The following is a 22,639-nucleotide window of genomic DNA, read 5'->3' as shown; positions in this document are numbered from 1 at the left end:
GAGGTTATCATGCAGAGAACTTCCGGTATTCCAGAGAATTAAAAAAAAGATGGCAGTTAATGCGTTAGGATTTTCTGCTGCTATGGTAGTTGGGTGTTACAAGCCATTTCCGCATGATTTGGCCAGTGTTGTTGAAAGTTTGTTGCAACCACGTGAAGTTTGTGTTTTGCACCATTCTCGCCTTGCGGTATTGACATTTCATGTATAGTTGGGACTCGTTGAAATCCCAGAAGCAAACATGCCACCATAGTAGTATTTTTAATCGCGTATTTTTTTTCACTTTATTGATTTGAACAATAAATAAGCTAAAGCTTGCTTAGCTCCCTATACTTGCTTATCTTGTGACAGCGGTGAATAAACAAAATGTTTGTTCATATTACAAATTTTGTGCAAGAATAAGGCGTAGCACATTTTGCAAGCAAAAACGCCTGATCGATCCCCTTAATTTTGTCTTAGGCCTACTTAATTTGTCGTTTGATATAAACTGGGTGCGCTTTCACATAAAGTACCGTTTCAACGTTAGTAGTGCGTTTGCGCACCAGCGTGACTTGACCATGGTATTTCGCTCGTATCCGTTGTGCTTTCGTATAGTTAAATCGGTAAAGAGTAGCCCGGTGAGCCTGAGGGCGTTTGTTCAGACCCTTACGGAAGATCCAGCGTCACGCTTCGATAATTCAAAAAAAGTTATTCTGGCACGCCGGCTAAAAAAGAGCGTCCCATGTCATACCTTAATTGCCACTTGCTTGTGCTGCTTTTAATCACATACAGCCCTATACTTTAACTTTGAAAAGCAATAAGTATTTATATTTCAGGTAAACTTGGAATGCAGAAGTTTTGAATACAAAATCAAACCTTTTTCGAATCTAGTAAATCATAATTAACTCAAAAGATTGCGACGATCGCTTTAGAATAGTGCAGTCTGCATACGGTCGGCATATGGTTAAATGCCACTTGTGTAACGCGCAAATATGAAATCCCCCTTAATTGCATGTCTCTCGAAATCGCATTAGTCAAATGTTGAAACTGTTTTAAATAGAAACCTAATTTTCTCGGTCTTTAAGTTGCGTCACATTTTGGAGATACTGTCAGACGCGGCAAGGGAAATCCCCCAAACATTTCATGCTATGCCGCTGCGAAGAGTTTGCAAACAATTTAAACACAAAAATTAACTCACTGTGCGCTATGATCGTTGTTGTTGCAGTCAAATCTACACCATATGTTATTCCAGGAAACATATTAGGCACATTATACTTCTATTCAGTTTAAGATTATGTTTTGTTAACTTAACTCTAAAACGCCCAACTTCACACGTGGAACATTGTCTAAACATAAAGGAAAAAAGCTGTGCAATTTAGAAAAACTGCATCGTTCAGTCATGACCGGACTTTCCCAGGAAACGTTGTACGTCGCAGCTTCCTTCCACTTTTGTGTATTTTTTGGGGGGATTCACTTCGCCTCGATAAAAAAAAAATTCTTTTCTGGTGTAAAAAAAAACAAATTCAATAATAGCCATGGCAATACGCAGCGTTAGTCAAATTACGACCAACGTCTGACAAGGCGTAAAATCCCGCAAGCCACACTCACTTATAATTTCGTGATATTAACATGAAAAATCGGTGTGTTGGTTTGATGATGGACGTCATTGAGTTGGCGCCCTTCCAAGACGACGAACTACGCACCAATTGCATGTTGCTTGGTCTGGGGAACAAACGCAAATCTATATATGCATCTCATAATTTGTGCGCCCCAGTTCCAAGAAACCGTGCTTGGATTGCCTGTACCCGTCATCAGTAAACACTGTAGGGAGGAATGCAAATCAACTGCGGGCGGTTTACGCGAGGAAATACCCGCATGCCATGTAACTTTAAATATATATTATACGCAGTGAAATTTTGTCAGGGCTTTTCTTCAGCAATTAGTAACGATTTGAATTGCGGCATGCACGAAATGGCTGCACTGCAGATGCAAATTACGTCATAAAAAATTTGTTTTGAAAAACAATTTTTTTTCGAAATTCGCTTTTGACGAATTCCCTACTTGACTTAATTGAGTAATTGCCTGAAGTGTTGTCGTGTACCAGGTATTAAACTGAATGATGATGACGTAGCCACGAAGTATTTTTTTTCTTTTATGTGTTATTTTCACATGTCAAAACTGCATTACCTGTGTGGTATATGTGCAAATCACCAAATCACCAATTCAGTTCGAAGAAATAGGTTTAATTTCACATTGAAATTATTTTGGAAGAAAAAAGAAATGAGAGCGCTAAATTAACATCGTAAAATTGACTTCATGTGTTGACAAATGGTTGTAATGAATCGGATTAATTGTTCGCAAATTGTAATTGTTGCCACCGACCGATATTCCACATGAAGGCGCATGCAGTGTCATTAATTAAGAAGTGCCGTAATTAGGTTTTGCGGCAAAGACGATTACATTGGCCTGTGGTTTATTGTTTCGCGATGCACCGCAATGTTTTGCATTTGTGTTGCGAGAATTCCCCGGTGTAATTCCATTCCAAAAAAAAAGAAAACCGGGAAAATCCAGCCACAAAAACAAAATACCTTGAATTTACATAAATTACTACTGCCGCCAGGCACGTTTCATTGCTGCAATACGACTCTTCTGCCAATATTTATTATATCAACGTTTCGGCACCATATAGCAGCCTTCAACCTTGAACATAGGATTAAATTATTTTAATTATCGATCGTGATTTGACGCTCAGTGACAAAGTTTCTCATTCTTAGATCTGCGTTCCAGTAAAGAACAAATATGGAGTCGACAAAACACGCCTTCGTGTGTTCATAATATTTAAGATTTGTGTGCGTGACAAAAATTGTTTGCTTTCACTGGGGTTTCTCTTAAACTATAAGTCTTGTTCGAGGAGTGACTTGCAATATGGCGATCGGTCGAATACGATGTCCGGAACACCAAATTTAGTAGGCGAAACTTCGCCGTCACTGCAGTGTTGGATGTGGCATTAGCATACGCGGACTTTCCAAAAGGCAAATATAGACCAAGCATTAGTCTTTGTGATTCCTACGCTATTCTGGTTGCGCCGTTAAGTCATCGACATTTGTTGAGATGCTCCACAAGAAGGCCATCAAGGAAGAATTCCCCGCAATTATCTGCTCACGTTCTGCCTGTTTTAATCTGGGCGCTACCGGCTTAAGATTGCTAGACGCAAGCCACCGGTACCTGTGCCATACCGCGGTAACTAACCTCCATAGCTCCACAAGGTCCAACTCTCGCCGAAGGCTACTTTAACCATCAGGTTACGTCGGTATTTTATTAAAGTTTGTATTGACGCACATGATCGTACAAGGCGTCCACAGTCCTTATCACAGGCATTGTAAATTCATCAACAGCCTACATGGTGTAATCGGTTTGTTCGCGGCGGTGTAGTGTGGTAAATCCCGACTGAAATGCCGACCGACTATTCTGGTAATGTGTAATGCCCGGGGCCACTCGCGCCACCTACGCTAACGCAAACAAATTTACTCTGGCGGCGCCTGACTAATTACAGGGAATTTCTCGGTGTGATATAATTTGGCCTAATTTCGAAGCCACTGAGACAAGTGTCAAAACAAGCAACCCCCCCCCCCCCCCCCCCCCACTTTTTGAGGTGTTACTATATATCTCGATCGAGAATGCGCCAAATCCTTCTACCCAAATGCAACGGATCCATTTTGGGACTATGGGGGCGTCTGTATTGAATACGGGCACACCACGCCGCAGTTATTTCAAGAGCTCCAAATCTTTGTCGCGGGAATGCTCGTTCGATGTGCAATTAAGTCAGCCATCACTCAAAAATCTGGCACCGTTTCGGGTAAACACGAGGCTAATTAGACTCAATCTCGAATTTTTAACGTAATTGATGCAACTTCTTCGAAACTAAGGGAACGCGCGTACTTTTTCTCCTATGTTAAATCCTTTTTTCTTATTCTTCCATCGCAAAGCGTTCCCAAGCTTAAGGCGAACTGGCGTCTCTTGTGGACACTTTGGGCGTCGGCAATTAAGAAGTCACGTGACTTTGGCCTAAGCGGTTGCACGAAGGATATAAAAGAGCAAAGCTATGGCTCTGACTAATCATTCAGCGTCAATCGAATTCGACGACACAACCAGAGACAAGCAACAAGAAACGAGAAGATGCGAGCAGCGAAGTTTGTTACTTTGTCTGTTGCAGTGATCTACTTTGCGCAATTGGCCGCTGCGCAGTACGGGGGTAAGCAGCACTAAATATCAATAACTAATATTTCGCCTAGCCCATCATCAGAATCCCACTCTTTGGTTGTGTGTCAAAAATTCGTTTCTTGTTATGTTTGTATTTTATAATTTTCTTGCACCCTAAAATCCAATTTGCTTGAAATCACCTTTTTTCTCTCGACGACGTTTGAAGGTTTTCGAGCATCTTTAGCGTTTTTAACAAAGTTCCCTTACGCAGGTGTCGCCCCCTGTTCTGGAAAGAAGTGCCCGGCCGGCTCCACTTGCAGAATTTACGGCAAGTCTTACCAGTGCGTCTGCAACAAGGGATACGTGAGATCAGGATACGGTTGTAGACGTAAGAAAAACATGTTATTCAATACACTCTACCGTAAGAAACAGCAGGAACTCAAATTAAATTGTTCGTTTTATTTGAATTTAGCTCGTGATCCATGCGCCAGAGCCAATTGCCCGGAGAACAGTGTGTGTCAGCGGGGCAAAATCGGCTACACCTACCGCTGCATCTGCAAGACGGGCTATGTCAGTTATTTGAAGGGCTGTCGTGGTAAGTACTACTAAATACAGACTTTATATTATATTTAACGCATACTTTCCCCTACGGTTTCTTATTTTTCGAATGAAAGCATATACAACTACAATTTTACTGTTATTTTGCGTTCAATGATTTTTGTACAAAAATTACCACTGGTTCTGTCTCACAATTTTCTTTGACTATAAATAGCCCTAAAACTGTCCAAGCAAAACAAGCAACACTGGCATCTCTATAAATTTAACCTATATTGTGCTTCATCCTCAGCGTACAACCCTTGCAGCAGCTACAAGTGTCCGGCTTACTCCCACTGCACCTACAGCGGAAAAGTTCGACAGTGTGCATGCGATGAAGGCTACGTCAAGACCAAATACGGATGCAGACGTGAGTTGATTGTTTATGTTTTTCAACGTGCACTGTATCACGAATGAGGTAATTATTTAATCGTGAATTTTTTTTGCATTAGGCCCAGACCCATGCGCCAACAACGATTGCAGCTCACACGCTACCTGCTCCGCAGCCAAGGGAGGTTACAAATGCGTCTGCAAGTACGGTTACCAAGGAAACGGAAAAATTTGCACTCGTAAGTGGAATGATTGTGGAAATTGTTTCTAACATGAATTATCCCGAATAGTTAACATGCTTTAGGCCGCGACCCATATACATACCACCATTAATGCCAGGGTTATATGAAGCATAACCTTTTTCTTATTGTACTTGGATTTATTTTCATGAAACATAAATGTTACGTTCTGCAGCTATTGATCCATGCTACAACGTCCAATGTCACAAAAACGCCAAGTGCGTTGGAGGCAGCTGCGTTTGCAATCATGGCTACACTGGTTCCGGCAAATATTGCCAACGTAAGTTTATGCTCATACTATATTAGTGTATAGGAACAATAATGCAAAAAATGACAACTGCATGGCAATCTGAATTCTATTCATGGCGATAGCAAGCCACAAATATTAGAGGATGTCATATTCCCATAGACATACCACCATTAATGCCAATGTTACATGAAGCAAAACTTTTTTCTTAATGTACCTGGGTTTATATCCAAGAGATATGAATGTTATGTTCTGCAGCTATTGATCCGTGCTACAACGTCCAATGTCACGAAAACGCCAAGTGCGTTGGAGGAAGCTGTGTTTGCAATCATGGCTACACTGGATCCGGCAAATATTGCCAACGTAAGTTTATGTCCACATTTTCTTCCGTGTAAGTTTCAGGAAACAGGTATGAAAAATACCAACTGCATGTCAGTCTGAATTCAATTCCTGACGATAGCAAGCCACAAAATATAGAGTTTTAATCAGCATTAATGCCCATGTTAAATAAAGCATAGCCTACTTCTTAATGTACTTGGATTTATTTTCATGAAATACAAATGTTTCGATCTGCAGCCGTCGACCCGTGCCACAACATCCAATGTTACGCGAATGCCAAATGCGTTGGAGGTAGCTGCGTGTGCGTTGAAGGTTACGTCAAATCCGGCAAATCATGCCAACGTGAGTGACCTGAGATATCCTGAATTTCTGTCAGTGCGTTGTAATATATTAAAGCACCTACTACTTCAGTCAAACAACGCGCTGTTATGTTTGCTTAAAAATAAGTTCCGAACGATGTGAAATGAAGTGCACTCGTTTAGCAACTGAGAGAGTGTAAAAAGTTTCCGTTTTTCAGCCGTTGATCCTTGCTACAACGTCCAATGCCACAAGAATGCCAAGTGCGTGGGAGGCAGCTGTGTTTGCAAGCAGGGCTACACTGGTTCCGGCAAATATTGCCAACGTAAGTTTATGCTCATACTCTACTAGTGTATAAGAACAATAATGCAAAAAATGACAACTGCATGGCAACCTGAATTCTATTCATGGCGCTAGCAAGCCACAAATATTAGAGGGTTTCATACTCTCCTAGACATACCACCATTAATGCCAATGTTACATCAAGCAAAACTTTTTTTCTTGATGTACTTGCATTTATATTAATGACATATAAATGTTACGTTCTGCAGCCATTGATCCTTGCTACAACGTCCAATGCCACAAGAATGCCAAGTGCGTGGGAGGCAGCTGTGTGTGCAAACAGGGCTACTCGGGAAGTGGAAAATATTGCCAACGTAGGTTTCTTTGATAGTTCACACTTATTCTAATCCCGTAACCCAACCTCTGTTTTCTGCACATTCATTTTTCTCTCTCAGCAAATGACCCATGCTACGGAGTAAAGTGCGGCGCCTACTCGACATGCAAAAGTTCTGGATACAAGCGACCCACGTGCGTTTGCAACAAAGGATACGTCCGTTACGGAAAAGTCTGCCAGAGTGCGTAGTTGCAGTGTTTTACATATTTTATTGAGCTTAAAAAATAATTGAAATAATGTGAGCAACAAAAGCACACTCAGAAGATCAAATAATCAGACCCACCTGGTTTCATGGGTCTCTGAATCCTGGGCTAATATATTGCCTTTGCGGTAAACTTCAGAGTTAATAACAGGGTTTTTTAACAGAACCAAACCCCTGCTATTACGGACGCTGTGGACCAAACTCCATCTGCACTTCCACCGACGGCAAGGCGGTTTGCAGCTGCAAACCTGGCTACGTTAAGGGCAAGGGTGGATACTGTGCAAGTAAGTCTGCACCCATTAGCGCTCGGGCATCAAATTGAGTTTTAATCCGATTAACTTAACAACATTCTTATCTTTTGCAGTCGACCGCTGTTACAACAGCCGCTGTCATGAGTATGCAATCTGCGTGCCCAACTTATTCTGGGGATACTCTTGTCGCTGTAAACCCGGTTACTACGGCAACGGAATCTATTGTGCAGGTGGGTGCTGTCACTGATACGTAACAGGAGATCAGCCTTCTGTTGGCGACAGAGCGTCTGATTTAGCATTCCACTCAGTTCAGCGGGCAAAAACAATGCTATTTAGCTACTGTCGATCGGTACCAACATGCGTGTACGTGAGTGCCATTGCGGCAGAACAAAATATGCCACATTTACGCGGCACAGTGGAACTATAATTAAGCACGACTGACCGGTCAATTCGCCTTGTATTTACATGTTTATAAATTGGCCTACAATTGCGTGGCCAATTAAAATTCTTCTCAGTGTATGTGAAACCCGACATGCCTTCCAAGTAAACAATAGTTTGAAGAACATTAAATTCTCAAAGGATAAAAACACATTGTTACTTACGTCTCACACATATTTTTGGATTTTTTGCGGATTACATATGCTATGTTATTGGCGGAACAAAAGCAACCGGAATGCGGTTGAGCATTGGGCCTCATTACGGTACAAGTAATGTCCTTGTGTTTCTCGTGTAGGCAACAGTTTCTAAAATTCACCCTATGATATTAAATCCTCCATTTTTCAAGAAGTGTCCGAAAGATATTTTCAATACCTCTGCTGATGTAATTTACAGCGTTGCATCATCCTGAAAACATCTAAGTTGGCTCATTATGTTTTGCAGCGCCCAAACAGACATGCCAGAACAGGTGCGGAAGATACAACAAGGGATGGACGTGTCAGTGTCACACCCAGTGTAAATACAACAAGAGTTGCTGCGCTGACTACGACCAATACTGTAAGTAATTTGCAACTCAGAGTACAACGTCGCGTAACAACTGTAAATAATCAATCGGCCAACTGTCTTTATACATTACACGTTCAGAGAATAATAGGATGTTCCTATATAGAGCGTTGTGGCGTTTTAACCATTTAATAAACTTTAGCACTGTTGGTTAACAGATACACTTTAACATGGATAATGCACACATACGATTACGTCATCATTTGCCGCTAATTGATATGTGAACAAACCTTTTATTTTTTCAGGCACGAAGAAGTACAGTGGTTGATTGACTTTGTACTCTTCGAAAGATGTGTACAGAAAATAATGCTTCGCCTGTTTTTTTTTGAATAAACTTGTATCGTCTATATATGTTGCAAAATTGTATTCGCCAAAAAGGACATCAACTGCAGAACTGGGCAAGCAAATGTTAGCAGAACTTCGAGATATGACTTACTTGTTTCGCGGCGGTTACTCATTAATGAGGTCATGCTGCATGGCCAGGGTTATATTACCGCTTATTTGAAAGAGTGTTTTTGCTATCCTGCTCAACCGTGAAGGCTTGAGAAACTTTCGACGTTCCGTTTTCCCCGTTGTTGCGGTCAGTTAAGAAGCATTCAGTTGGCGGGAACAGGGTGTGATGTGTGTGTTTTTTCTTTGTCTAAATACATAGAACGTTTTTTTACGTAGAAACAGTTCAGCAGGCAAAAACCTTTTTTACACTGCGAACACAAACTGTGTGGAAAAAAATTCGACATGTGGAAATGAGATAATAAGATATAGTGATTTATTTAAATTCAGATAAATAGTAAATATTCAGCATCAGCTCATCATTAAATTCAATGTTTATCTACAAGCAAAAGATAAAAAAAATACTAACAAGGAAGTGGAGGTGCCCTAATTTGTCAAACAACCGCTTGTGGTAACTCATTTGACATTACAAAACACTGATGTAAACTCTACCGAATCATTTGTACTGTTTAAACACTGCAAAAGTAATTAAAACTCGGAATGGAAGCAATTTGAACCCATTCCAGTACTTAACACAACGGTCGTTATAAAATGTGTTTCTGCAGCATGTGCATTTATCCTTTCACAATGTAAAAGAAACACTACTGCATCAGTGAACCAAGGTACCCTGACATGCTGTCGATCGATAACCGTATTGAGAGTTCTCTTCATTAAACCGATTTATTTTTTGGATTGCGTAATATAAAATAAAATGAAGAAATTGCATGAAATGCCAGCGTAAAGGTAGCTGCCAAAGGAAAATAGTTTAAAAGTGGCCGCGCTCGGTCTTTTTGTAATTTTTATTCAACGATTGTTACATTGATTGTTTGTGAAAAGGTCGCTCACGGTCTTGTTGAGATATCTGATGAATGGTTCGACTTCTCACAGAAAGCCCGGAAGTGAAAAACTTCTGGTTCGTATTTGATTCTAGTCACGTTTGCGCATGCTCGTGTGGTGAATTTCCGAAACTAGGATGAAAAAGTTGCTTCTCAAATGTTGCTGACAAAGCAGTCAAAAAACACCGCCGCGAGGACTTAAAGTGCATATGACACGGCCATGACAACTTTGCGTAAAACTAAAGGTACATCTACAACAAATATATATCCAAAGTTTCACGGTTCTACGTCAACTAAAAAATGTAGAAAACTGCACGAAAAGTAACGGCGACCAAAAATCGTAAACCTTTTGCGCTAAGGAGAAAGGGACATCACATAAGGCGCTTGCGTCGAAAAAATGCATTGTTTAGATAGGAGAAGGCGCCTTTTTTGCAAATATCGAATAGTTTCAAACATAGGAGAATCCACAGATTACGTTACCGTAAAGGTGAGGACAGGGTTTTGCATCACACAACAATTTGTCATTGTGACGTCACGAATCAAAGGCTTATTTGTCCCTAATTAGCGGAAGACCATAGGGTATAGCAGAAACGACATAACTGTAAGTGGACAAAACGACAATGCTAAACTAACGGTTTGTCTCTGTCGTGTTTTCAAAAGTTCATGTATCACATTAGCGATCATAAATGCTGTAACAACAAGAACACCCTGACCAGTAACTGTTTTATTATTACACAACTAAATTAGACATAATAGGTCGAACAGCGGCCATCTGTCTTCAGCTTAAATTAACATCAAAATCCGTTTATTTCACTTGTTTCCTTTTTGTCCCCTGTTTAATGCAATATTATGCTTAAACCAGTTTTATAATGTTTTCCATTCCGACGCATAAAAAGGCTTGCAGCCAGCACGCGCGCACGACCGAAGCGCCTTCTATGACGTCACGCAACAACATCTCGCTTTCGCACGATTTCGTTCGTGCGACTTTGATCAGCTGTATCTCAGAAACCAGTCGTCGTATCAAGCTACTTTTTTTGCCTAAAATGTTCTAAAGTTATGAATATCTCATAGTTTGATTATTAACATGTTTTATTTTTACGTGTCATATGCACTTTAAGGGAATGAGTTGCTAGTATAACTGCTGTTGTGGAAATCAAGACCAATAAGTAGTGTGAAACATTTCTGAGTTTTACGATTTTTCGTAAATGTCAGCTTCGTATGTTTTGTATGTGACAAAAATTTTGATCAAAGTACAGTGTATTATTTAGGGTCAGAGGGTCTAATGCAACAAATATATCTTCGTTAGTAGTTTTTTCCTTGAACATTTCTGGTATGCTGGAAAGCAATGGAACAATTGTATGAAGACGGGGAAGACAAATGGATTAAAAGAGATTTACGAAACCGTGGATGCAGTCGTGGACGTACCTGCAAACAGCTATTGGGAGGATCTTCTCGAATTATTTCCCGACTTATCGAAACAAAAAATACGTATTAATAGAAGAGCTTTATGATGCGGGAAGGTCACTACAGTTATATTTTGGAGATTAATTTTAATTGTAAACAACAACACAAGTGACATTTAGAAAACAAATTGCACTGCTGAGACGTGGTGCTGGCTAGTCAGTCATTATATACTGTGTGATAGCATATTTGAAAGTTAGTTGCTGATGTCTTGCTGTGAACTTATGACACTTTTGTTACACCAAAACAAATAAATCACAAAAGGCTGCTGATGTCTTGCTGTGAACTTATGCTGTCATTTGCACAAAATATCACCAAGTTTAGCCTATAAATTTAAGACAATTTAATGCTTGATTTTGGTTTAATTTCTTGATCATTTGCAAGTAGGAATTTTCACATTTAATTTCCAAGCTTGGCGGCTGTTTACCAATTCAGTATTACAGACTTAAAATACCAAGAACGGTTCAAATACTCATTGAAAACATATTGATGGTAATTTAGATAATATTGACCATACGAGACGACGAATCATGGTTAAAGAGCATCGAGCACCATGTAAATGTCCAGAACAGTAACTTCATTTTCAGATCCATTGTTATCTGTCCAACAGGCTACGCTTTGCATCAATTTCTGAGCTGTGTAGGTAAATTCGTCTACCAGGAGTTTGAGACGTATAACTTTATCAATTTTTTACAGCTATGATATTCGCTGGTTCCGCTCCAATGTGGCCCTGGGAAGGCATGGAGTACTACAAAAAACGTGCAAGGTGGTCGTACAGACGACAAAATGCATGCGTACTCCAGGAAAATAAAAACCCTTTGGACCAACCCACGACGATATGTGAACTGTAGTGAGAGATAAATCTTTTTAACTGCACTAACCTGAAAAGAATAGAAATACTTCGGATCAAGTATTGAAGGTGAATTCCCCCAAAACGGAAAAGGCCTAAACTTGGTTGCTGTAACTGTAATTTGTTTGATAACATCAAACTTTTATGTAGAAAGCTCCAAAAGATCAGCTGCTTGTCTACAACGTGCAAGAAGGTTGGGATCCTCTGTGTAAATTTCTTGGCGTGGAACATCCAAATATTCCTTTTCCACACAAGAACAAAAAAGGAAATGTCATAGAAAAGATGATTAAGATAAATCCGCTCTTTCGAAGAATAAAAATGGAGATGGCATTCTGTGGGTTAGGATTTTCTGCTGCATTAGTAGTAGGATGCTACAAGGCATGTCCACACGCGGCCAGTTTTGTCAAAAGTTTGATGCAATCTCGTTAAGTTTGAGAACTTGACTTCTCTCACTGACCTGTGATAGATTTCTTTCATAACCGTAGTCTGCTGTCTACATCACTGTAGCTGATGGCGTAAATAACCATATCGGTGTGTTTTGTTTAGCACAAACTCATCATTTAACCTGTTTTGGGAAAGAAATAACGGACTGAATGTTCCATTGAACATAATAGTAATGGCAGACAAGTCTGGTGTCGTTTTTAATAAAGTTTCGATTCTAAAAAAAAAATTCCGTTTCGATTCTAAAAGTAAGATGTGAACTCATGTGTTTGATTGTCGGAAGAAACTCGAACCAACTCCGTAACCGAGCCGTCCGGTGAGGTTACTCCAGGTCACTTATGACGTACCACGAGGCATGCAAGAGTAAATCAGATAACAAAAATATAGGCCTACTTCACAAAAAAACCAAACTATTTTCAAAAGGAATCAGCTTATGTATGGGTGGTATGATATTAGTGACCTGTAGCAACCCCGATGGACTGTTCCGTTACGGAGGCGGTTTAAGTGTTTTGTGTTAATTGTCACGTGATTGGTGAGCACGCAAGTATCTACGCCACCAGGGGCATAAAGGAGTCAAGGCGCGAGTTACGGGCAAAGGTTTTTAGTATTTGTTGCCAGATATGTGAGATTTATATTTTCAAAACTCAACTGTTGGAAGTGTTAGATCCTCTATATTGGACAGCTCTACGAACAAAATGTTCGATGTGTGAGTGGACATTGAATGCTAAGAAACTGCACCGCGTTTTTTTCATTTTGTGATTCGGTTGTATTTTTTCTGGTATTAATTAAGTTGTAAGATATACTCTACAGGGCATTAATGCAGTCAGCAACTAGATAGCTGCACTGGTAATCAACAGGTGGCAATGATATGGCCACAAAGTGGCGATACGTAAAGATGGTTTACCTTGAGTAGTACCAACTTAACCTGAAGGTACGGTTGATTACCAACAAAACATTTGCACGAAAAAAGGAAATACTTTTCTTACAAAACCGCCAATATTTCTTTGTTTAAAGTACTATTTCAATTATTACTATTACAAATTTGTGTCAACCCTTCTAACAAAGAATTAAGTTTAACTTGAGTCACGCGAAAGCAGTGTAAGCAGGTTAGGTGGTTTCCGTATAGTCAAAACATTTTCACTGCTACTTTGTTTAAAGGAATACAAACTTTCTGAGTATAAGTGTCAGCTTTCACAATCTCATAAAGTGAGATATTTTCCTACTCTCTGCATCAAAACCTCAAAAAACATTTTGTTTTATTCCTTCCATTCATATTTCTTCCAAGTAGTGGAATCGTACTAGATACACGTTAGCTCCCAAACCAGAAACGAAATTGGTCATCATAGATGTATTTTTTTTCACAAACCATAGGGTTGATTAATTACGCTCCTTATGTAACTTGCGATTACCCATAGCATGTTGACGCAACGCTAATTTCTTACTGATAAAAAACTTATCAGAGCGAGGGCTGTCGCAATAATCAAACCCTGCAACACCAGCAAAATCTTCATTCTTCTCAGCTCTATTTTTGACACATTTTCATTCTCCGCGCGTTGCCGAGGTACTGATTATTGTTAAGTTTACAGACGTGCTTGTAGTTCGGTAATTTTAGCATCCGGCAAAGCCTTGCGCTATACGAGGTCTAGTATCTTTCTCTTTGCGATTATCATTGTAATATTTCCATTATTACGTAAACCAAGTGTTCTGCAACCCTTTTTACTAACGTCATAATTTCAGTATGCATCTAACCATGCACTTTTCCCAGAATATTGCAACATTATCACACACACAAAATGTATGATAAATTGCTTCTACTTCGTATCCTAAAACTTATATATACACTCGTATCCACCAGTCAGAAGCCAAATAGAGCGTAATTCATTGCCAAAGTCCCCAAATTTATACTGAATAGGTCTTAATTTGGCATTGGGCATATGTTAGGGCCGATTACGTGTAGGTTTCCCGTTTGTTTTGTTGCTTTCTTCGGGTTTTACCGATTTTTGACGCATAATATTCGTTAACTTGTTTTGTAGAAGGAAACTTGTTGCGATTAAGATATTCTCTGAGGCGGATTAAAATTGTTGATCTATCTATTTCTATGTCGAATTACAACAACGACATGATACGAGATATTTATTTGAACGAAAGCTATATGCTCCTTAACCGTTCACATGGGAAACAGGATTTACTTTAGCTTGGTTATTATAAGATCGTTTCACTCCCCTCGCAACAGTTAAACATTAACAATTGCTTACAAAAAACGCCACAAATTGGCTCAAGCTAGTGTTTACACCAACTAAACCGAACTGCAGTGAAACGAACAAAAGTTGAAAATCTTTCAAAATATTTGTCACATTTTATTACCATTTTAGTTACAACAAATTATTGGGTTTATGTTTACCAATGCGTGAAGACATGGTTTTCTCATCAAATACCTGAAAGGCATCCGATTAACGAACAGCAATAACGGGCAATTATTTCATGATGAAAACTTATAGGGTTTCGTTCACAATACGTTAAAGGGTTTTAGTTCTCTAATCGGTCGAGAAAATTTCTTGCTTTATCGGCTATTTCCATCAAGTCTTCTCCGGGCGCACCGGGTTTTCCAATGACCATGAAACCTTGGAGAAACACAATCGATTGACTTGGCTGATTGAAAGTTATTAGATCTGCTTACCTATATTTCCTTTTGTTGTCACAGCGATGCTTTTTCCAGCTCCGATGTAAAGTGTTGTGTTCCCAATGTTTTTCAGCATGGCATAGTTCTGATTTTCACAAGTAAATTCTGTGGCATTGCTGAATAACATTGCATTACCAATTTCCTGAAATAGACAAACAGATCACCACCAACAATTGATGTGTGAAAATCAAGGTATCTTACCATTTCCGAACAAGAATTTGAATCTGACGGTGTCTGACCATTTATAAAACCGTCAGAATAAAACGAAACACATGACTGTATTTGTTCTCTGTATGTGCGTGGAAAGCAAACTGTGACCACACGACCGACCCAGACCAAATCACTTTCAGAGAAGGAACAAATGCAACAAACCAATAACAAGACTGTACTTTTGAACATTGTGAATCAGACAGAAAAATGATAACCCAGACGTGAACAATTTTTCCTGAATATTTAACAGAAATAAAACCACACTGATCGAACGTGGAATTAAAACCCTAATTACCACCGAACCCAAGCTTTCTCTTTGCAGCTGACCGTTTCTCAACTCTTGCAATTCTCGTTATCTGCAGCATCTCACTACCGAATGTGAGAAGCCGACCCTTTTAATATCGAAGCTTGTTCACGTCTTTTTTCTTTCGCCATATGTGGCAGATTATCCCTATGCTGCGTCATAGTTGTAACTGTGCTGACGCTTAGGTTGCAAATAACAAAACATCGTTTTGTGTAAGTTGCACACAGATGGCCACTGTTTCGAACTAAAAGATTTCATCAGTGCAGCTGATGTGACTTTCAGACGACCTTGCTGACCAAACGGCCAAGCAAAGATTTCCACTTTGTGGTGACATTGTTTGTTTAGTTTTATTTCTGCAGCAAAAAACGTTTGTTAGACTTTATTTTTACATTTTTAGCACTTTTAATATATGAAGCATCCTCTAGTCTAAATTGTAATACAAGTTATCAGTTAATACTATCCCTGCCAAAAAATATATGTCCTATAGTGTTTATGACTGGCCCAATCCCAAAATTAAGGCTTATAACAGTAATATTAGTAGACTTTAACTGCACATGGTCAATGACACATAATAAACCACATGAAAAATACTGTTCTCACATTAGTTACAACAATCACGTGATATATGGGATGTTGCAATGAAAGTAGTTTTGTAGAGGTAGTTTGTAAAATGTGTATTTCTATTTTACAAAGTAAGTACATTTTTATGCTATATGCAAGGAGCCATAAGAATAATCGTTTAGAGCTGCAGACAGTAGTGCACACTATTTCGACCTACCAGCTTCTGAAAGAACCTGTTTTTTGACTTAGCAGGCACATATTTCATGCTGTTGCGAAACAAACTCTTCGCTTTGACAGCTTGGTATGAAACAGTTTATTTGCAACGCAAGTGTCAGCACAGCAATAAACTATGACGCAGCATGGGGATAATCTGACACGTATGTGTGAGTAAAGTTCGATGTTTAAAAATGTGCTTACCATTAACAACGTGGACAGCAGGCACGCGGTATTATTCGAACAAGGAATTTGCACCAAAACACTTCAGCGTAATGTGCATATTGGAGAATGGCACAAGCGTTTTTCTACTGCAATCGCCGTACAAGATTGTTTGAAGGGTGAGCAAACAATCGTCAAAGCACAGCAATTTAAATTTACTGAATTCAAAAAACGATATGAAATATCAGCCTTAAAACACTGATAAACTGTGACGCGGCAGGTGGGTGTTGCGGTAACTCAACAAGAAACTTTCCAAAGCTTGTTTTCGCATTTTGAATGACGCGAGTGAAGTTAGAACAACTATCCGTTACTCTCATCCACTTTAAGATCCAGGCAAACAACAAACTGCGTAACGAGAAGATAAAACTTTCCGTTTTGCCAAGTGTGTGTGTTGCTTTTTTTCACAAACTGCTTCCTTCTGGGTGTCGTGCAACATCCAAAACATCACGTGCGTGTTGTGACCATAGGGAACGAAGTATTTGATAGTTTGCTTTATATGTTCCCAGCCATTCTATACCCCGGTCTGATTAGTTTGTTTTGTTTGATGAAAAGACCCATCAAGCTATTGCCGACTCGGAAAACTTTGATAATAAACAATTTAATGACCTTTGTACAAGTATTACACAATTTGCCGATAGAGGTATTTCACGTACTCATGGTGCAAGTGCTATTGCTATTAGAGTATTTGCTAGTATTGGTAATCATCCAATCACTGCAATGTTTTATTTCGAACTTTTTATTCTAGTTTTTTAATATCACTTTATTTTTTAATGTGCGATTTCTATGTAAGCGGGTATTCTGCAACGGAAAAATGCCGAATAACGACATGTTTTATTTCTAATCACGCGAGTTAAATCTCAAACAAGTTGTCGTCTCTCTCATCCACTTTAAGACCCAGGTAAATAACGAACGCATGCCACAAGAAGATGAGACTTCCTTTTGGGCCAATAAAGGTAACGAATATCAATTAAAATGGAATATCCTGCAATGTAAACTTAAATTTATTGTATTGTGTTACATAGATGCTCAAAAATCACTGTGGTTTGTGTGTTGTATTTGTGATCCTGAAGCGGTTGTTTGTGTCGCTTTGTCTACTCTCTCAAAAGTGCATTTAACAAGGGTCATGGTAACTTTGCATGAATTGAAAGGTACATTTACAACAAACGTGTTTCCAAAGTAGAAAAGTGCACTAAAAGAATCGGCGATCAATAATCGTAAACATTTTTTTCCTGGAACTTTTTTTAAATTTAACGTCATACAAGGAACACCACACAAGGCATTCTTTCATGAAGATAGAAAAAGTGCCTTATATTGAAGATACCGATTAGTTTCAAATATTGGAGAATCCCGTTGTGACGTCAGAACTAAAGGCTTCTTTTACTGAGATTATCAGCAAATCAAAAGGTACAGCAGCATCGACATTATTCTCTACTGAGTATGGTGTGTTTCTTCGCTCAGTGACATCTCTTGACGTTGTTTGGGATGTGATGTCTTAACTTTATGGTGATGTAATCTGACGTTTCTACAATTCTTCACGAAATAAATTGCGAAAATATACCATAGTGGTTGATTGCGGCAGAATTGAAAGCAAAAATGAGCTTAAACAACATTGATTGAAGTTCCTCATTGTTTAAGCATGTTACGATCGAAACCGATTATTCGGCAGTTCAGCTGAAGAAATTCGAATGAATTATCGGATCATATGTGATGTAACGCGATCCATGGGTTACGCTACTACCGCAGAAAGTGGTTGTAAGGATAACTTTGTTCCGTTATATCTAAGTCCCTTATTGTCGGAAGACCAAAGGGTATAGCAGCAACGACATTACTCCGCACTTCGATAAGACGGGGATGGTACGTTTCTTTGCTCAGTGACATAACATGACGTCATTTTGGATTTGATGTCATAACTTTAACCTCACCCTTCTGTTTACTTTAATTTGATGATTCCAACATTTCTAGTTACGAACTATATTGCGAAAAATACATTAGTGGTTGATTGTGTCGAAGTAATCAAATCATTTATGACGCGAACTCGCAGGCAACACTTCTGCCAGACAAAAAGTGGTGCTACAGAATAAATGTTTTGCATAATTAACTAATTTGGTCGGCTTTCTCGGCGGTCTTTGCCAGCCTTAAAATTAAATTACTTGTATCCTTTGCTGTCAGAGGACAATCAACAATGCTTAATTGATTTGTCTCTGTCGTGTTTCCAAATTTCATGCATCAAGTTAGAGATCACAAAAGCTTTGACCACAACAAAACCCTGTCCCAGTAACTGTTTTATTATTACGCAACTAAATAAGACATAATAGGTCGAAACAGCGGCCATCTGTCTGCAGCTGAAATTAACAACAATAAGATTGTTGCACTTGTTCACTTGTTGCGCCTTAACTGAAGGAACATAACTGAAGGTTTTATATATCTTTAGTACAAACAAAATAGCCAATACAATGGTGGTTCAACATACATTGGCCAGACAAGACGAAGCCTTGTCACGAGACTCTTAGGAGCACATGACGAGCCCTTCTACGGACGTTTGTCAACATCTTGTGGCTAATCTAACACACAAGGTCGACTTTAAAAAACAAACAATCCTGGGACAGATTGAAAAAAAACGGCGCCTCTCGCTTTTGGAAAAAAAATACATTCAAAATTTTCAGCCGCTGTTAAATGCCGATACATCTTTGCGTCGCTACGACTTTTTAACATATCAACCTCCCTTAGTCGCCGTGTATTTTATAGTATTTTTAATATTTTTATCGTGCACAGTGCATTTAATTTGTTTTTTTTCCTTTATTTTTATCACTAGCACAGGCAACTCTGTTCGGCTTCTAGTCGACCCTCTGCTTGCAGTAACTTGGAAACAGCTTTCGTCAATTGTCACGCAATTGTAGACAATTTATAACAACTTGACGACAGTCAAACCTTCTCTCTTCTGCGGTCTATCACAGACCTTGGTCAGCTGCATAAAAACGTTACGGTCAACTTAGATAGAGCTGACAACGAAGCATGTTGGAATAATAAGAGACGAACTGCAAGTTGAAACGGAGCCAGCGTCATGTTGTTGAGTGGAAGCTAAAGAAAATAGTCAGGGACAGACATGGTTTGAAAGTAAATAAAGATATGTGACTTTCGGGAAATTCACGAGCTTGGCTTCACTTTCAAGCTCGTTTACAGACAAACTTTCTAAACGTGGCCAGGTTTTGGGCACTCGTAGTGAGAAAGGACGAATGAAACCGTCAAAAAGTTTTGCTGCGCAGATAAAAGAGCTCTGTGTGCAAGAAGAGGTAATGGTTTCGTTCGATGTGTTTCCTGTTTACCAACGTTTCGGTAAAGTTGACCGCGAACGCAGCCGCAGAAAGACTACGAAACGACGGAACATTGGAACAACGTTGCTCGTTGCCGACACACATGGTAGATGTCTTCGTTTGTTCCTGGATACCACACACATTTGTTTCAGAGGTAATTCTTATAAATGATTTTTGTTACGGCCACTTGGTGCCCACTTTCCCTTGTAGTTGCGAGCTTCATGATGGAGTCGCTTGAACACCGGACAACGTTAGTCATCCGTCAGTTTTGGGGACGTTATGTGGATGACTCATTCTTTGTCATGCAACGGGATGACGTGCAGTCGCTGCTCTCGTATCTTAACTCTGTAGAACCAAGTCCACAATAGGGTGCTAGCAATGTGGTGGACTGCCTTTTTTATACAAGAGAAGAGCGGGCGATCCTGACCACATTTTTGTTTTTACTACACCGGGATTCGAACCCTGGTTATCTCGGTCACGAAACTCGATCAGGTTTTCTTCTTTGTATAAACGGTCGCTCGCCTTGACCAATGCTACCAATCACCCGTCCAACCTTCACCACAATTGTATACAACAAAACTACTCATTCCTTGTATTTCGCCCTCAAGTGGGGGCTGTATGTAAACTCGAGCACACACTTGATAACGAAGAGCGACTACAAGAGGTGCTGGGTTATGTTAAAGAAGCACTACCAGGTATAGTTGTTTAACAGTTATACACGAGGGAAAACAGCTTTCTCGTAATTGCACAACACAACTGATAACTTGCTAAATGATTTAGAAGGTTTCCTTTGGGATTCACTTTAATTGATTATATTTTCGCCCACACGAAAATTAACAATGTAATTTAACGTAGAGGACGGCTTATGAAACCGGCCCAAGGAATGGTGCTGTAAAGCGACAGCAACAACACACCTGATTGCGTTTTTAACTTTGCCGTTTTTTTAACGGTTTGATTGGTAAGTTATTTTACAACAAAACGTTACAGCAGTGAGAGGGTGTTAACGTTCCAAATTAGGAAGTTTACGTTCCATCCTCCCAAACATATATGATATCAGTGATCCATTCACATTCCTTCCAATCATCAAAATACCTTAGTGAGCACAACCCGTTAAACTTGCTTTTGGCAAGTCAATACCAATGTCGCATTTAGTTGTCACGACGATGAGCTTTCTTAATGTCCTAAACATTTTTATTTTTCCATACATGGGGATTATCAGCATCTCGTAATTTTTGCGAGTAAATCCACTTGACGTTTCGTTAAAAAAGTTTCCGTCGTTAATTTCCTGCAAACTATAACATCACACAGTTACAACATTTGTTGCCTACATAAGCCCGCTCGCCTACCTCTGGTGAACACGAACTCGCATCCGATTATGGGGATTGGGCAATCACGGAATCATTTCGGCGATTCACAACACCACACAAGACAGGACTTTTCCTTATTGTGAATAAGAGTTTTTTTTTATCCATGGAAATACCCACACCATCTCCGCAAAAGAAATAAACGTAACAAACGAATAAGAAGATTGTAATCCTCAACATTGCCAGTCCAAGCAGGATGTGGTTATGTGGATAAAAATGCAATTGGTTAACCTTTGAAAATAAGGTATAGTGTAAAAGTGTTTTCAACAGAATTTCTTGAAACAAATTACAAAGAGAAAAAACCCCAAAACGCGACCAATCTCCTAATTAAACAAAATGTAAAAAAATGTTAACTATATCTTCAGTTTATCCAAATGCGACTGCAATCTAACAAGCGTACCACGGTCGCTATTCGTGGTGTGTAGTTTCCTAACACAATACGCAGATCCTTAAATCCTAACCTTGTCATACCAATTTGCCAATTCAATGCTGAAAGCTTTCGTAGGCCCATGTGACAAACAACGCACTAACTTTAACTGTCACAAGACTCAGCAAGTCATAGTTGATGCTGACAACGTTATGTCGATGGTAATCTTATTTTAAACTCAACTCACAATCATTTTACCACTGCATTGATTGGAAGGTTGGCTATTCTGACCCTGATGTCGCAGGATAAACCATGTGTTAAGTACTCTGTTCTCATTGGCTACAATAATCACGTGACAACTTTTAATGACCGACGTTTTTCCTGCTAGGCTTCCTCAGGGAAGTATTTTCTTGAATGTGTAGAAGACGTGGTATTGGTTTAATCGAGTTTATTTGTTTAATTCACAACGGATTGGAATGAGTAGATTGCAAGCAACTGTTTTCCCATCCATTACTCGGCAATTTCGTAAGAGTCTCCAGTTTGACGAACATCGTCAAACTTGTGACCTTGACTACAACGTTCCTCCTGAATTCGGGGGAAAAAAATTAAAAAAAATTACATGATCAGAATCCATCCAACGAGAATTTTGTTGTGATTTTTGATGTTGTGAAAGGACATTGAAGGCAGATACTGCTGGAACCCCCTTACACAAGGATATTGATTTTAAAACAGTATTTTTAGTGACATTGCACATTTTTGCCATCATTTATACATTTTCCCGGCAATCGCCTTTAATGAAAGAAGGTTTACATTGTCAAGGTTGTTATTGCCTTCGCTACAATGCTTTCTTTGTGATGCAATTAGAGGCTTTGATATTTATGGGATAGGACCTAATTTATAGCAAAGTTTAATGGGTAAACTTAAAAGGTTTTCATGTGAAGGTTGTGCTTTGTGCAGGAACTTTATAGCTTTTGAGACGA

General features: G+C 39.3%; 1 protein-coding gene across 1 annotated transcript; it reads left to right on the top strand.

The window, feature by feature from the left end:
- The first annotated feature begins 4,078 nt into the window (after positions 1 to 4,078).
- On the top strand, positions 4,079 to 8,618 carry LOC145895703 (uncharacterized). The gene is made up of 15 exons (XM_082984490.1): positions 4,079 to 4,166; positions 4,448 to 4,564; positions 4,649 to 4,771; positions 5,024 to 5,140; positions 5,223 to 5,339; positions 5,515 to 5,619; positions 5,845 to 5,949; positions 6,163 to 6,267; positions 6,443 to 6,547; positions 6,774 to 6,878; positions 6,960 to 7,079; positions 7,265 to 7,384; positions 7,465 to 7,581; positions 8,231 to 8,344; positions 8,596 to 8,618. The coding sequence occupies exons 1-15, from the start codon at positions 4,079 to 4,081 to the stop codon at positions 8,616 to 8,618; spliced, it is 1,581 nt and encodes a 526-aa protein (XP_082840616.1).
- The last annotated feature ends 14,021 nt before the right edge of the window (positions 8,619 to 22,639 follow it).

The sequence above is a fragment of the Ascidia mentula genome, chromosome 3 (assembly GCF_947561715.1).
Source record: "Ascidia mentula chromosome 3, kaAscMent1.1, whole genome shotgun sequence".
Classification (NCBI taxonomy): Eukaryota; Metazoa; Chordata; class Ascidiacea; order Phlebobranchia; family Ascidiidae; genus Ascidia; species Ascidia mentula.
This window is presented reverse-complemented; position numbering and strand designations above follow the sequence as displayed.

Excerpts from the sequence above, each read along its gene's own strand:
- LOC145895703 (XM_082984490.1), top strand. The coding sequence starts at position 4,079 with ATGGCTCTGACTAATCATTCAGCGTCAATCGAATTCGACGACACAACC. Across the intron at positions 7,385-7,464 it reads CAAGGGTGGATACTGTGCAA|TCGACCGCTGTTACAACAGC; the intron begins GTAAGTCTGCAC and ends TATCTTTTGCAG. Across the intron at positions 7,582-8,230 it reads CAACGGAATCTATTGTGCAG|CGCCCAAACAGACATGCCAG; the intron begins GTGGGTGCTGTC and ends TATGTTTTGCAG.